General features: G+C 37.1%; 1 protein-coding gene across 3 annotated transcripts in view; it reads right to left on the bottom strand.

Moving 5' to 3' along the window:
* The window catches only part of PDE10A (phosphodiesterase 10A), a 583,168-nt gene that overhangs the window by 75,529 nt on the left and 491,596 nt on the right, over nt 1-16,043 (bottom strand). For 2 of the 3 annotated variants that reach the window (XM_033404002.2, XM_004278863.3), the window contains 5 exons: nt 10,157-10,297; nt 8,000-8,155; nt 6,606-6,656; nt 5,737-5,795; nt 3,734-3,785 (listed from right to left, as the gene is read on the bottom strand). In XM_033404002.2, the coding sequence (XP_033259893.1) occupies nt 3,734-3,785; nt 5,737-5,795; nt 6,606-6,656; nt 8,000-8,155; nt 10,157-10,297 (459 nt within the window). Of the gene's footprint in view, nt 1-3,733; nt 3,786-5,736; nt 5,796-6,605; nt 6,657-7,999; nt 8,156-10,156; nt 10,298-14,831; nt 14,910-16,043 lie in introns of those variants that run through there. The other variant, XM_049695213.1, reaches the window with a different exon arrangement.

Genomic DNA, 16,043 nt, shown 5'->3' with positions numbered 1-16,043 from the left:
AAAACAAAAAAGAAATAGTGTAAGCATTGGAAAAGTAGAACCACTGCTCTCATTATATCATTATAAACGATTTTCTTTCTTGAAAATCTAAGACTGTAAACTGAAAAAAAACAGCTTAGCAAATATGGGGAATTAAAGTCAACACATTCAATCTAGAGAGATTTTTAATTGAAAATAAGACAATGTTTTTGTATAAGAAGACTACATATGCTAAAGGTATCAACTCTACTTAAGATTTTATTAAACTAAGGTAGTTCCAATATAAATCATACACCATGATGAAGAGGGATACATCACAGGAATGCAATAGACTAAAAATTTAAAAACACATGATCATCTTAATAAATGCAGAGAAAATGGATGTTGACAAAATCCAACGTCCAATTAATATTTACAATACTCAAAAACCTAGGAATACAAGGGAACTTCCTCACCCTGATCAAGGCCACCTATGAACAGTCCACAACTAATCCATCTACTTAATGGTGAAAGACTGGAGAATGAATGCTTCTCCTCTAAGATCAGGAATAAGACAAGGATGCCCACACTCACCATCCCCTAATTCAATATTGTACTGGAGGATCTAGCCAGAACAATTATGCAAGGGAAAAAAAAAAGGTATACAGATTAGAAAGGAGGAACTAAAACTATAACTCATTACGGATGACATGATCTTGCAGATAGAAAACCCTGAATAATCCACTAGGAAACTAATGGAAGTAATGACTTCATCAAGGTTGCAGGATACAGGATCAAAATATAAAAACCAATTTCATTTCTATATATTTTCAATGAAAAATGTGAAAATAAAATTAAGAACACGATTTCATTTCTAATATCACTAAAAGATAAAATACCTAGGAATAACTTTACCAAAAGAAGAGCAATGCTTGTACTCTGAAAATACAGAACAGTGTTGAAAAGATTAAGAAGAGCTAAATAAATGGAAAACATCTCATGCTGATGTACTGGAAGTCTTAATATTATTAAGATGGCAATACTCCCCAAATTGATCTACAGAGTCAACAAAATCCCTACCAGAATCCCATCTGAATTATTTGTAGAAACTGACAAGTTGGTTTCTAAAATTTATATGGAATTGCGAGGGGCCCAAAACAGCCAACAAAATAACTGAACATGGAGAACAAATGTGTAGGACTCACACGTCCTGATTTCAAAACTTTGTATAAAGCAGCAGTAATCAAGACATGGTGGTACTGTCATTAAGCTAGACATATAGATCAACTGAATAGGACCGAGACCCTAAAAAGAAACCCATGTGTCTACGCTCACCTGATTCTAACAAGACCACATTCAAAGGGGAAATAATAGTCTTTTCAACAAATGGTACTGGTAAAACTGGAGAGCTACATGCAAAAAAAATGAAGTTGGACCCTTACCCCATAAACAAAAATTAACTAACATAAGTCAAAACCTTAAAAGCTAAAGCTATAAAACTCTTAGAAGAAAATATTGGAGTCAATTTTCATAATATCTGATTTGGCAATGAATTCTTAGCTATGACACCATAAGCCTGAGCAACAAAAGATAAATTAGACCTCATCAAAGTTAAAACCTTTTGTGCTTCAAAAGATACTATCAAGAAAGTGAAAAGATAATACACAGATGGGAGAAAATGTCTGCCAATGATACATCACATAAGGGAATGGTATCTATAATACTTGATGAAATCTTAGAACATAACATTAAAATTAAAGTCAAAAGCAGCCAATGAATCTGAATCTTTCATCACATGACAAGATGTTCAACATCATTAGTTACCAGGGAAATGCTATAGTCAAAACCGCATTGAGGGGCTTCCCTGGTGGCGCAGTGGTTGGGAGTCTGCCTGTCGATGCAGGGGATGCGGGTTCGCGCCCGGTCCGGGAAGATCCCACGTGCCGCGGAGCGGCTGGGCCCGTGAGCCATGGCCGCTGAGCCTGCGCGTCCGGAGCCTGTGCTCCGCAACGGGAGAGGCCACAACAGTGAGAGGCCCGCGAACCGCAAAACAAAAACAAAAACAAAAAACACATTGAGATAGCACTTCACATCTACTATGATGGCAATAATCAAAAAGTAAGATAATAACCAGTGCTAGTGAGAACGTGGAGAAACTGGAACCCGTGTGCTGGCAGGAACGTAAAATGATACAAGTGCCATGGAAACAGTTTGGCTGTTCCTCAAAAAGTTAACCATAGAGTAACCATATGACCTAGCAAATCCACTCTTACCTAAAACAACTGAAAACAGGTATCAGAACTGAAAATTGTACCCAAATGTTCAAAAGAGCACTATCTGCATTAGTCAAAATGTGGTGATAGAGAGGCGACAGCTAACATGGTATGAAGTTTCCTTCTGAAGTAATGAAAATGTCCTAAAATTGACTGGTGATGGTTGCAAATGTCTGTGAATATACTAAAAACCACTGATTTAAACACTTTAAATGGATTAATTGTATCATACAGGAATTATATCTCAATAAAACTGTTTCTTAAAGTATAATATTAATAATACAAGAACTGGTCAATACTCCTTGTACAAGCTCTATGTTGATCCATATTATATCTACATATTTTCATATTCTTCTTAATACTTTTCATTGCTTTACAGATTCCTTAAATTGTGTCACAACCAAAGAGTTATTTTTTTTTACTGTGCAATCAATTTTTCTCTTTTTTTGTCCAAATACAGCTGAACCTTGAACATGGCAGGGGTTGGGGCACCGACCCTCTACACAGTGAAAAACCCCTATATAACTTACATCGCCCTCCACATACGCAGTTCCTCCGTATCCACGGTTCCACATCTGCAAATTCCACAACTGCAGATCATGTAGAACTATAGTATTTAGTACTGACAAAAGTCCATGCCTAAGTGGACCCATTCAAACCCATGCAGTTCAAGGGTCAACTGTAAAATCATCAATGTAATTAATAACAGAAAGAATGTGTAAAAGTAATAACCCCTAATATTACCCTCAGTAAACTGTCTGTTTCTACAAGACACTGAGCATATCACACTCCATACCTGGCCTGCCATGGTATCAAAGAGAAATTGATCAGTGCACATCAGAAACCTGGAGGTGAAAAACCCTTGTTGCACAGGATTACTATATTTTGAGAAAGACCAGGAAGATGGGAAGGAGAAAGAATATTTATCAAAATAGACAACAGGGCACGAACAGCACCGAGCAAGCCAGCCTGGCACCCACGGGTACACATGCACATCACTTTGACTACTAGAAGCCACTTCCTCAGTGGAGTCTCTCCAGAGCACTAAAGCAGCAACACTACACGTGGCGGAAAAAAATTCTATTTCATGTGGCTTTCAACCACAGTTGCCTGTGAGTCTTCTAGAAGAGAGAAATAATTAAGACTAAAACTAAGTAGAATGAACCTCAAGATCAGGAAGAATCCACTGGAAATTCCTAATATAACCTATATGCAAAAGGTATTCTGAAGAAATCATAGAAAGAAACTAAAGGTTTTTCCAAATTCGCTCTCCACTAAATAATCAAAAACTCTGAGGTATTTTTCAAAACACTATTCAAAACCCCTCCAAAATTAACAGAAGTGACAAATAAATCAAGGTGACCCCTCCAGGTCACTAAGCACCACCCTGTCATCATATTTAAAAGAGCACGTATGCCCCGTGCAATAAAATGTTCCACCACATATTAGGACATGAATCTCAGGATGAAATCAAGTCATTTTCCAAACAGAAGGCAACCTACCATTATGTGTTCAAGTAGAGAATCTATTGCAACTATGTTATCAAAATACGTTCTGAAAAAAAGGAAGATAAAACCTTTAAGTAATGTGATTAGAACAAAGAACATGTTAAACTTTGAATACATTTCCCAATTTTGTCTACATTTAAATAAAAAACATAAAGGTATATGTTGTTTGATTTTTGTCCTTTTGTGGAAACAACCAATAATATTATTGTAAAGAGAGAAATGAAAGTTTATCATTGACTTTAGTATAAGGACTCTAATTCCGGAGGCTGCATTCAGTAATTATTTTATCAGTAAGTATTCAAGGTAGGGAGAAAGTTTGGGGCATTTAACTTAAACTATGAAGAAATAAAATTGGTTTCATCAAACTTAATACCTCATAAATTACTTTGATCTAAAATAAAAATATTTAAATTTGCTAAATCTCATTAATATGCTAAAAATGTAAATTACCACTGGAAAAACTCAAAAGTTAAAATGTAGTTTAACTGTACTAAGAAAGCAAGGCAATTCATTTGAGAAGAGGTATCAGAATACAAATAATGGCAAGGACCTGACCACTTTACACAAGTAAAATATATATTCATCATTTTGAACTGCAAGTAAATATTTGGGAGGCATACGGTACATACATTAAAATGCAGACCAGAGAAACAGAGGAATCAACAGGCACGTGTTACAGGGAATCTATAAAGAAATACTCTTAATATAGACCCGATTGGCAAGGTACCGCTTTCAGTTTAGTTTTGTGAGAATTTAGTAATGTATTCAGGATTAAGATAAGTTATAGCAGTAAACAATGCCTTTTTCTTAGAAGAGAAATCATCTGGCTTGAAGCTACTAATACGCTTCGTTACACCATCCACTGAGGAATATCCTGCAAGCAACAGGGGGAAGCAAATGGGTTTCCCACTGGGGAACAGATTTAAGGTGTCACATGAGGGTTTTAATTGGACTTTGGGAGACCTGCAAAGTATTCAAATACATTAGTACGAGAACGTGCACAGCTTCCCTTCCTAGGTGTTTCTGAAGTCGTAATATCATGTGTCCCAGAGATACTGTTTAATTCCAACTCAAAGAAGATAGTTGGCCTAGGGGATCAATAGAGCACTCCCTCAGTCCCATACCTCTCTAATTTTATATTCCAAAGCACAAAGCAGCAACTTCAGAATCATGAGTGATGAGGATTACTAGACTGGGTGATGAGTTGGTTATGAAGTGTGCCATGGTGACATGTGAGTGAGAACACAGTCAGAGTTGTGTTGGAGGCCTTGGAGGCACAGGTACATCACACCTTGAGTTAACTTGTCAGAGGATGGGACCTGAAGTTACCATGTCCTGGGGCGTTTTAGATTTCAACAATTAAGCAGATGGGTCAGATAGATACGAGATCTTCCCTGTAGCAAGCAAACCCACTATGAACCTGAAATTTAATAAATATCTGTAATTGCTTCCACTGCCAGCTCAAGGGAGTTTTTCTAGGTCAAACTTCAGGGAAATGGAGCATTTTCCGGAGAATGATATCTGAGCTACTATACATGAGATAATTAAAATGATAATATTAAGAGTCTGTTTTAATGTACTGACATTTGTTGAAAAGGCCAGAGAGGACTATTTGGAAAATAATAAACTAGGACATTTCCTCTCCTTCTACTGCTGTCAGTTTTCTCCTATGAAAATAGAAATATCAATACTTAGTGCATCTCTCTAGATAGTCTCTAACATCTTCTAGTGAGTCTGTTTAGAAAATATATACCAACTTGTAAATTAAAATCATCACATATACATCTGCGATCCTTCACTTGTAAAGTGAACGTGGATGAGGATGTAACTCTATGATCCAAAATACGAACGACCATACTTACCTTACCACTCGCCTAATAAAGATTGGTCTTCTGTTACTGACTGCACTAGACAGTAATCTATCACTGTCAGAGCCTGCACTTAATCTAAACTGTTGATCAATAAGAGCTACCACATCCCTAGAAATGAACACTTACTTTGATACGTCGAGTAGAAAGTCATTCAATTCAGTCTGTTTGGCAAGACCTCTGCATACCTGCCATACAAAATAATGGCTATTAATTTTAAGGGAGTTCTGCTTATTTAAGAATAAAAATTCCAGAATACTATTTACCTTATTTATTTAAAAAGGCATAACACAATCACTACTTCAATGCTTTTAAAATTGTACTTGGGTGCATATCCTACCTACATTCAATACTGTCAGGTCCAGGAAGCCCTTGCTTCTCATACCATTATCCTGAAATATATATACATTTTCTCCCTATCAGACAGTTCCTCATCAACCTGAGTTTGCTGAAATGGACTTAAAGGAACAAAACGAGAAAAAGTGGAAGATACAAAATAGAATTCTATTGCTGCCATGTTCCTAGTTCTAGTTCTAGTTCTCGGGAAAACTCCATGCAGTTTGTGATCTTTTAAATTAGATCACATTTTCAAGAGAATCAGGTATCTTAAATAACAATTAATGTTTAAGATTAATGTTTTCATATAACACTTAGTTTAGTGGATGTTTTAATTTAGGAAATGGAGTCATAAAAATATCAGTCTTACTGCCAGGAGGAGGTCATTCCTGGGCTTTCAGTGGAAAACAAAAACCATGATAGGGAACATAAATAATTTAACATTATATGTAAATATATAAAAATAATTAATTGGAAAATATTTAAGGCAGGGAGTAAGTAAATATAAGCGAATAGATCAAACATTTTAGAAACAACAAAATACCTAATATCCAAAAACAAAGCACTGGGTTACTTGTTAACCTCCATTCCGTTCCCCAATGCTGCACTCCAAACACCCTTTTCTCCTAGGAAGCCCCTGTGAAAACATCCCAAAGACACACCTGAACCTGATGTATGGCTACTGAAGCCCAGGCAAGATTTGCTGTTGCAACCTAAAAAAAAAAAAAAAAAAAGAGAGTATGAAGCAAGTTTTTATCAGTCACATGCAGACATCCCAGCGAAGGACTCTAGCATAAACATATATGAACAATTTCGTAAGATCATTGCATTTTTGAATATTTTGCCAAATGTGAATAGTCAAGTATATATAAAGTTTCTCTTTTATATTTCCCACTTCTTTATTATTGAGTTTAATGCTCTCTTGTCCCTCCTACTTCGGGTTAAAAAGGAAGATAAATTGATTAAGAGAGCTGTCATCCAATGATTTTAACATAATTATTTTTCAGTTCAACCAAAATACTACTAAAAAGGCCTCTAATGACCACTTTAGAATGAGGAAGTGTTTCCCAGACTTCACTGACAAGCGCTCAAACGTCTAGCTATTCCGCTTCTTTGATTTTTCAACCATCTAACAGATATTTATTGGGTGCCTACTAGGTACCAGGCGCTGTTCTAGATGCTGGAGAGACAGCATGAACAACAGAACAGCTCACAGCTGCTGCGCAGGAAGAGAGAAGGGCGAGAAAGAAAATAAAGCGAAGCGCACGTTATACTGGCTGGTGACGCGGCTATAGCGGAAAAGAGGCACGACAGAGGGACAGGAGCCGCTCACGTCTGTGTGCGGTGTTCGGCGAAGCCTGATCAGAGAGGGTGACCTTAGAGCACATTCCTAAAGGAGGCAGCTGGGGCTGGGTACAGGACAAGCGCAGTGCAAGGGGACGGAGAACAGAGGCGCAGGCTGTGTGCACGAGAGGGCCCAGCATGGCTGCAGGCAGGGAAGGGGCTGGAGCAGCAGAAGATGGGTCATCTTGGTAAGTGGCCACGGAGGGACCTGGGTGAACACCTCGTCTGACAGATAGATCATGTACTATTTGGTTTTAGTAGGACTGAGCCGTTCCGGTTCAGGGAACAGTGAACGGAAGTTATTGTTTCCCAAATGGATTTGATGCTGTTACTTCTATTCAGGACATACTCTAGGAAGAGGACATTTTTAAGGGGTCAACTAGAATGTGAAAACTCTCCAAAGCCATCCTACTACTTCATTTGATTCACAATATGTATTTTATTTTTATTGTTAAAATGGATCCTTACTAAAATAACTTACTATAAATTTCTATATCGCTATACTGAGTGAGTTTCCTCTCTAAACAACTGCAAGACAAAAAAAATGTTTTAAAAAATCGTTAGTAGTAGTATCAAAATATTATTAAGCAAATTACGGTTTTAAATATTCCCTCATGAAATATTCATCATTTATTAACGGAACAATATTAATAAGCACCTTCAGTGAACTAGGTGCAACTAAAAGTCCTCACAGGCAGTGTCCAGGCCTCACCTCCTGATGACTCAGACAGAAGGCTTCCTTGCCCCAGTGCCGGTACAGCTCAAGGATGCCGATCAAATCCCCGATCGCCGTGACAATTGGCAAACAAAGAACTGACTGGATACGCGTCCCTGATTCCAGTCCGGTACCTCTTGGAAATCGTTCATCCTAAAAAAACAGAAGGGTAGAAGATATAAACTCAGTGAAAGTAATGGAATCATCAAGTTATGATTCGATCAGAAAATTCCTTATACTCGTCATCAGTAATGAGCAGTCCTTTTCAAAGGAAAACCAAATGATCATGGCCACTATAAACACTGCTTAAGAAAATGCTTATCTTTAGCAACGAGGAACTTATACCCAAATATGGATTTAATGTTTCTTTATCATTGTACAGTAGAATTTAATTAGTGAATGAATATACATAACTTCATGCAATAATAAAAGTAATTATGATGGATAACATTCATTTATTCCTCACCTGGTGTGTACCAGAACTAAGGGATTTACAGGTATAAGGTCACAAGTGAAAATTACTCCAAATGTAAAGGCCATAGGAAGGAAATTACATGTATAAAATTTCTTCCCTTCTGTTTTTAAGGTTAGAATAACACAAAAGCATATGTTAATGAAAGTCATTGTAACTGAACCTCAAAGGCCCATATTAGATATTCAAATCATCCAATAATTACCAATTACCTATCATAAGAAATGAATCGGTTCTTTGACTTAACTTTCTAGCTTAGCAAAATCACTCAAAGGAACACAAGAAACTCAAATGAATTAATATCAAAACGTCAATTCTGTGTATTCAATTTCTGTGGTCTACAGGAAGCTTTTCATGAATAGACTGGTATAAATCTATACTTTGTAATTTACAGATATTTTGAAAGCTTGCATATACATACAATAGAACATTTTGAAATGACAACTTATACAGTATCTACTTTTTACGTTTACTTCTTAGAAATGAAGTATATTTGGCATACAACACTGTGGAAGTTTAAGGTATACAACATGTTGATACGTTTGTATATTGTAATATGGTTGCCACTGTAGCGTTGTTAATACCTCTATCAAGCCACATAATTATCTCTTCTTTTTTGTGGTGAGAATAATTAAGATCTAGTCTCTTAGCAAGTTTGATGATTATAATACAGTATTGTTGTCTATATACATTATACTGTGAAACATTTATTTTTAGCACTTTTTCTTTTCTTATTTTTGATAAAGTAACTAGTAACCTGATTTGTTCAAGGCTATACAGATAACTAGTGGCAAAAACAAAATTAGTATCTAGATTTTGTGACTCCAATTTAGTACTTTTTCAGAGCAAATTCATGACACCTATACACTTGTTTGTATGCTTGTCAGTTTCAAAGTCTGAGCTCATGCAGTGACATTTCATCACAGTGTGCACGTGCACTGTGGCAGACTGCTCTGAGGGCTCTGTTTTGTCCTGTTCTCTGTACCCATGGCCTTGGTCAGACCCTCCTACACTCAGTCTGGGCCTCCCATGAGATTTGCTTGGCTAACCTGAGGGCAGTGAATTTGATGTAAGCAGAGGCTTGAAAAGTCACTTGCGTGTGTCCACTTCTTCTCTCTGACACCTGCCACCATCATAAGAACATGACGCTAGCCTTACTGGATGGGGTGGTGAGACACACACAGAGATCGAAGGCCACCTAAGACTGGCCAGCTCCTAAGTGATGGTCAGTTGATCTCAGACACATAAGCAAGCCCAGTCAAAGATAGCCCAGATCAGCAGAATGGCCCAATCCAGAGACAGTGAGTGGTGGCTGTATGACCCCATTAAAATCTGGGGTAGTTCGTCACACAGCAATAGCTGACTCATTCACATATATCCCGCTAGGATATGAAACATAAAACAGTAATCATCTAGTCTATATGACTATGAGTATACACTTTATGCTTAACTATACTGGCAAATGTTGAAAGAACAACTACTCAAATCAACATCTTAGGGGTACGTAAGATATAATTCTTGGAGTACAAAGAATTAGTTTACATACAAATGCATTTATTGATCTGTATCTTGCTTTAAACCTGTTATAAAATGGCTTAAATTAAAACATCAAGAGTATATGTTATCTTTCTTAATTAAATACTTCAGGTTACGAATGTCACAAAGGGTAAAAAGCCACTTACCCCAAGGATGTCTTCTACTAGCAACGTTTTTCTGGACTTGGCCACATAGGCAGAGGTGGTGGTTCCTTGGGCGATGGGCCCAGCAGGGATGAGCCTGGGTTTTCCTTCCTTGATTCCAGGTGGGGTAAACACACAAAGGCTCTAGGAAGAAAAAAGGAATATGTTTTATAGACTTAGGAAAGTCTTTGGCACAGGGCGAAAAGATTACTTAACAATCGCAAGAAATCTGTGAGCCAAGGAAAAGTAGAGACATAAGATGAGGAAAGGTGCTTTGCGTGACCACACTGAGCATCTGAGGTGAAATTCTCTTTCATATGTCCTTCGCACACAACACACAGGCTAGATACAGGACTCACACAAATGTCTAGGTGCAGAAAATCTCTTAAAATAGCCTCCGATTTTTATCCACAGAAAATAATAAAATGAAAAAAAATGTAAGCTGTCCTTGGGCTCAAGAAACTATCACACAAGAAACACACACTGCACCTCACCACCCTAAAGACTTGCCACATGGCTCTGTAACTACAGGTCAACGTGATTTGGTTATATTTTTTCATTTTCATTAAAAATCTTTTTCAGAACATTATTTCTATTTTTAATACTCAACCACTCCATTCCTAAAACTGACCTGCCCATAAAATTACAGATTCAGAATACTCTTGGTAAAATTTTTGCTCTTCTCTGCACACACACACCAAAAAAAAAAAGAAAGGACAAAGCTGGGTGTATCTTTCCGTCTCAAAAGACTATGTGGGAGAGTAACATTTGAAACTATTTTAAAAGAAATGTTTTTAAAAATATGATCTGTTATTTTGACTAAACCAAATTATATTTTAAAATAAATTTCTACTAAATAAGAATTGCTCATCCAAACAAGTCATCTGGGCATGGGGAGCAATATTTTGACATAACTGTATTATGATTATCTACTCAATTTGAAAAGTATTAAAGTTCTGCTAAATTCTCCCAACGCTATACTTTTTTTTTTGCCGTACGCGGGCCTCTCACTGTTGTGGCCTCTCCCATCGTGGAGCACAGGCTCCGGACGCGCAGGCTCAGCGGCCATGGCTCACGGGCCCAGCCGCTCCGCAGCATGTAGGATCTTCCCGGACCGGGGCACGAACCCGTGTCCCCTGCATCAGCAGGTGGACTCTCAACCACTGCGCCACCAGGGAAGCCCCCAACACTATACTTTTATTTTATTTTTAATTGGAGTGCTGTGACTTAAGGATGATGCCCTTTTGAAGCAGTGAGTATTAGGCAATCCTCTGAAGCTAAAGATGCTCCTATTAATGCTTTGCTAGCACTAAGCTAGGTCCAGCTGAGGACAATGAGTTGGATGTGGTTATTACTTTTTAGACAACGTGGTTTTCAAGCTTCGTAATGTCGAAGAGCCCTTTCTTCAAGTAAAACCTTACAGTCACAAGAGAGTGAACCCTATAAACTTGAGCTACTTCAGTCACTGGGAGCAGAGAGGAGGAAAAGAGCTTTGGCTCTCACCCCATCTGCTGTAAGTAAGTCATCATTATCTAAAGATTACAAGTTAAGTTCAAAATATTTTTATTCATTAATATATCTACATTAGTTAGGATTGTGTTTAAGCAGCAATTTACTATTATGCCTGTGAAAAATGCTTTTTGAATGCATCTTTTAAAAAGGATTAAGCTTAAAATGTTTACATACAAGTTACACACTTTAAAAAGATTTTTACAATTCAGCTACACGTAAGATGATAAATGACAAATGCACTTTATTTTTAAAGAGGCTAGAAAGAAGTCAGTTTTTATAGTTACTATAATGCACCAATACACATATGACATAAACGAAGTAAGACTTTCATTAGATTTAGTATCTATGTGGCAATACAATGCAGTGTGTCACCCCTTCTTGAGAGAGAGTATTGAGAGAGATTGAGAGAGAGTAGCGAAATGATCCAAGAACAGGAAGAGAGATGACTGCAAGAAAAAATGTTAAAGGACATGGTATATTTAGCCTGAATAAAAGTCAGAATTGACAATGATTTTTCCAAACTATGACAAAGTTAATCGTAAGAAGGATGCTGAGTAATGTTTCTTTACTCAACCAGAGTCAGAACTGCAGGAAATGAACTTAAATTGACCTGAATCGTTCAGTTAAGTCTTAAAGAACTTCCCATGACAGCAATAGAAAGTAAACTCTAAGGCAAGCTCCCGACAGAAGCTTTGGATTTTTTAAGAATAGTTGTTGACTTTATTTGTTTGTTGTTTGAAGATATACAACAGATATCTCTTTTGGATGCCTTTGCTATATGCCCTTTAAGGCTGGATTTAATAGTCTCTTCATAATATCTTCATAATAATATCTTCATTTAGCTTCATAATTCAATATGACAAAATAGCTTACACACACACATTCCTAGGTTATTAGGTCATTTATTTAATAGAAAACATTTATTGCCTCTGTGTAGGCTTTCTATATGATGCACAAGAAACAGACAAGCAAATACTGCACCTTGGGTATATGGAAAGCTATTTTACATACTAGATTTGCTGAAAATAAATGATTTAGAAATCTTTCAATTACTTGATTGATGTAGAAAACTCCTTGTGGAAAATAATTATCAAAAAACTAAATAATTTTTTACAGTGGGAACTTTATACTTGTTTTACTAATTAGGTTATGATTTTTGTTCATACTTACCAAACAGAAATGTTTACAAATGAGAGCTGAGGGCAAGTGCTAACAAAATTTTGAATAAGTTGTCATATGAAGGCCAAAGGCTCAGATAGGAAGGGAAAATGAGGACCAACCTAGACAGACACCTGTTTTTTGATGTTTTTACAGCTTCAATTTCTCTCCTCTGTGCACTTAGTAGTTTCCTACTCTTTTTGGGTGGCATTTTTTTTAACTCCACACGATTCACCTGTGCAACAGCTCCGTCCGTGACCTCCATTTCTGATTAAAGATCTATCACTGGTTTGAACTGTGTGCTCTGCAACAGCATATTCTGTATGATCTTTGTAGTGGAACAGGCCGACGGGCAGCTATTACTGCAAACAGACAATGTCGATAACGAACCTCCAAATTGGAGGCTAAATTTTACATGTATTCAGGAATGGAGAAAAGTTTATTAAATATACCTTTATTTACTCCACAGAAATAATCGAACAGATAGTTGTGTATCGAACAGTCTTCTTTTTCGCACTGGCTGAACTGACACTTTCATCATATACTAAATCCCCAAGTACACTTGGGTCTGCTTCTGAACTCTCAATCTTGTACCACTTGGTTTGTTTGCCTGGCACACTATTTTAATTACCGTAAGTTTACAGTACATGTTGTGATCTGGCAAGGCGAGTCTTGCTTGGGTTCTTCATGTTTCAAAATAATCGTAATTTATAAGACATATTTTGCATTTTTCATTGGTGAAGGGCCTGCATTAATGCATTAACAACTGATGGGTGTAAATAAGTTCTAAAGAAACTTAAAAATGAAGTAAGGGCTTTATTTTTCAATATCAATCATGATGAATTTTTAAAGACATATTAAAAAATTTTTTAACACAATGCTTAAAGGTTACGTTCCATTTAAAGTTATTACAAAATATTGGCTATATTTCCTGTATTGTAGAATACATCCTCGGAAGCCTATCTTACACCCAGTGCTCTGTACCTTCCACTCCTCCATGCCAATCATTATGAATTTTGACATAAGAATTTGACTGGGATGTTCAGATTAATAAGATGAAAAAGATTATACTCACTATTTATTTTCATAGGTGGATGAATGAAAACTTTCATCAAACCTCACTACATAACATTTTAAAAGTATTAAGACTATTATGCATACCTTTACAATCTATAACATCCAGCATTGAAATGAGTCTCTAAAATTAATTTCTGCTTTAATGTTGTATGAATCTATGAAAACTTTTATTAACACAAACATTTTTTAGAGGCTAGAGATGAGAACTACACGAAAACTAAAAACAAGGAAAAGGTTCAAAGTTTCAAACCTCAACCACCTCTACCCTTTCCAGAGAAGAGCATCACTGCATTCAGGGCGTGCACCTGCCCACTGATGCTCTGCACCTTCATTCCCACCTGACAGCTCTGCAGGTGGCTTGACTGTTGTTAGGCCTTTCCCCTCCGACACAAGCAAGGAGACTGGCCTAAGAGCTAGAAATCAATCCAGAGGCGAGGTCGTGCAGTAGTAGGGGATGAATTAGCTCTTTCAATATTTCAAAGAAACTCATTATGAACTACCCAATATTTTTGTGATAACAGTACATTTTCATAAGTATTTCTAAAGTTAAATAATTTAAACTAGAGAAGATTGGTAACGGTAGTCATAATGAATAAGTTGGCTCAACGAAGGATTAAAAAGCATTCAAATTAGTTAAAAAATCTGATTTTGAGAAATAGATTTGGTGGGTAAAGAGCCATAGAATAGATTATCACACATTATTTCTTAAAAAACAGGATTTTTTGATGAGTTGGGAAACTCTGATTCACTGACATCAACTAAAGAGAGAAGTCTACTTCACTTGGTAAACAGTTGCTCTCATCTTTCTTTCCATGAACGATTCAAAGATCACTTGATTCGTGAAACTTCATTTGCATGTTAAGGCTTCAACTCACAACCAGTTAAATTTTGGAACCACTTTTTAAGAAGAAAAAACATTATTTAGGCTTACCATTAAGTTATTTTTCTTATAGACACTAGATGGCACTGGAGAGTAGATGAATGTAGATCCGGGCAGAGGGCGTGAGCCAGGAACCCCACGTACACTGGACCTTGAACCACATGCCTAACTTCGTTAGCATAATTCTTAGAAATAAGCCTACTAAAGTCATTGTGCATTGAACAAAGCCACACAGTTACTCTAAACTACTGGCTGTAAACTGGTTTCTAAGCTAATACACAAACGCTATCTATGAACTTACTTTATGAATTATAAAGTTTGACGTATAATTAGAGATCACTAGGTTTCCAGCTTTCACAAACCACTAATTACGGGTAACACAAGAAAAACTATAGTAATGACATTATAAAAAATGTTACATAGTAAGTGGAGTATGTGACTAGGTGTGAAAGAGAAAACCTGTAGAAACATTAAAAAGTGAATTAAGCAAAATCTTAATCATGGAAAAATCAGTTTTGCCCAACAAACATTTCAAGAGCACCTTGTATATGTTATGTGTCAGACACTGGTATTGGTCAGAACACAAAAGGCTTCCTTTCCCAGCTCCAGATTTCTCACAAATTGCTTCTTCCTTTACTGTCCCTTCTTGTCTATTAAGGAAGAGGCCTCCTAAGTCCTGCTCCACCAGAGGGCTCATCGTCCAAGCTCTTTTCAGGGTCACCAACCCCAGCACCCCTGCCAGCCCCATCAACACCTTGGTTCCTCTCTGCTCGCACGTAAGGTCCTGTGCTGTGATTAACTGTGGATTTCTTGATTTCTCCTACTGGTTGTACCTTCTTTGAGGACAGGAATGATTTTTTATTTATCTTTGTATGCTCAGCAATTTGGCACAGTTTTTGGTATATGGCAGGTGTCTGAAATGGTCTGTTAAATAACATGCATGATGTAACATTTAACCAATGGAGGTTAAATTCAGACTTAGAAAGTTTAAGACTCTTGTCAAAGTCCCAAAGTGGTGAATTGGAACTCACACAATCCAACTCCAGAATCAAAATTCTTTGGAAAACTAAGCTGCTAACTGGGAAACTTGCCTTCTCTTCCCAAGCTCTGAGACAGTGTAGACAGCACAGGAATTCTCTCTCCTGAAGGGCTGTCCCCAGTGGAGTGTGAGTACAGAAGTACAGGAAACGATTCTGGTTCATCAATGTGCCCCACGGCTAGCAACTGCCTGACCAAGGCTGGGGCTCAAGAAACAGTGTTCAA

Source organism: Orcinus orca, chromosome 12, assembly GCF_937001465.1.
Source record: "Orcinus orca chromosome 12, mOrcOrc1.1, whole genome shotgun sequence".
NCBI lineage: Eukaryota > Metazoa > Chordata > Mammalia > Artiodactyla > Delphinidae > Orcinus > Orcinus orca.
The sequence above is the reverse complement of the archived record's forward strand: the minus strand, read 5'-3'. Positions and strand labels throughout refer to the sequence as shown.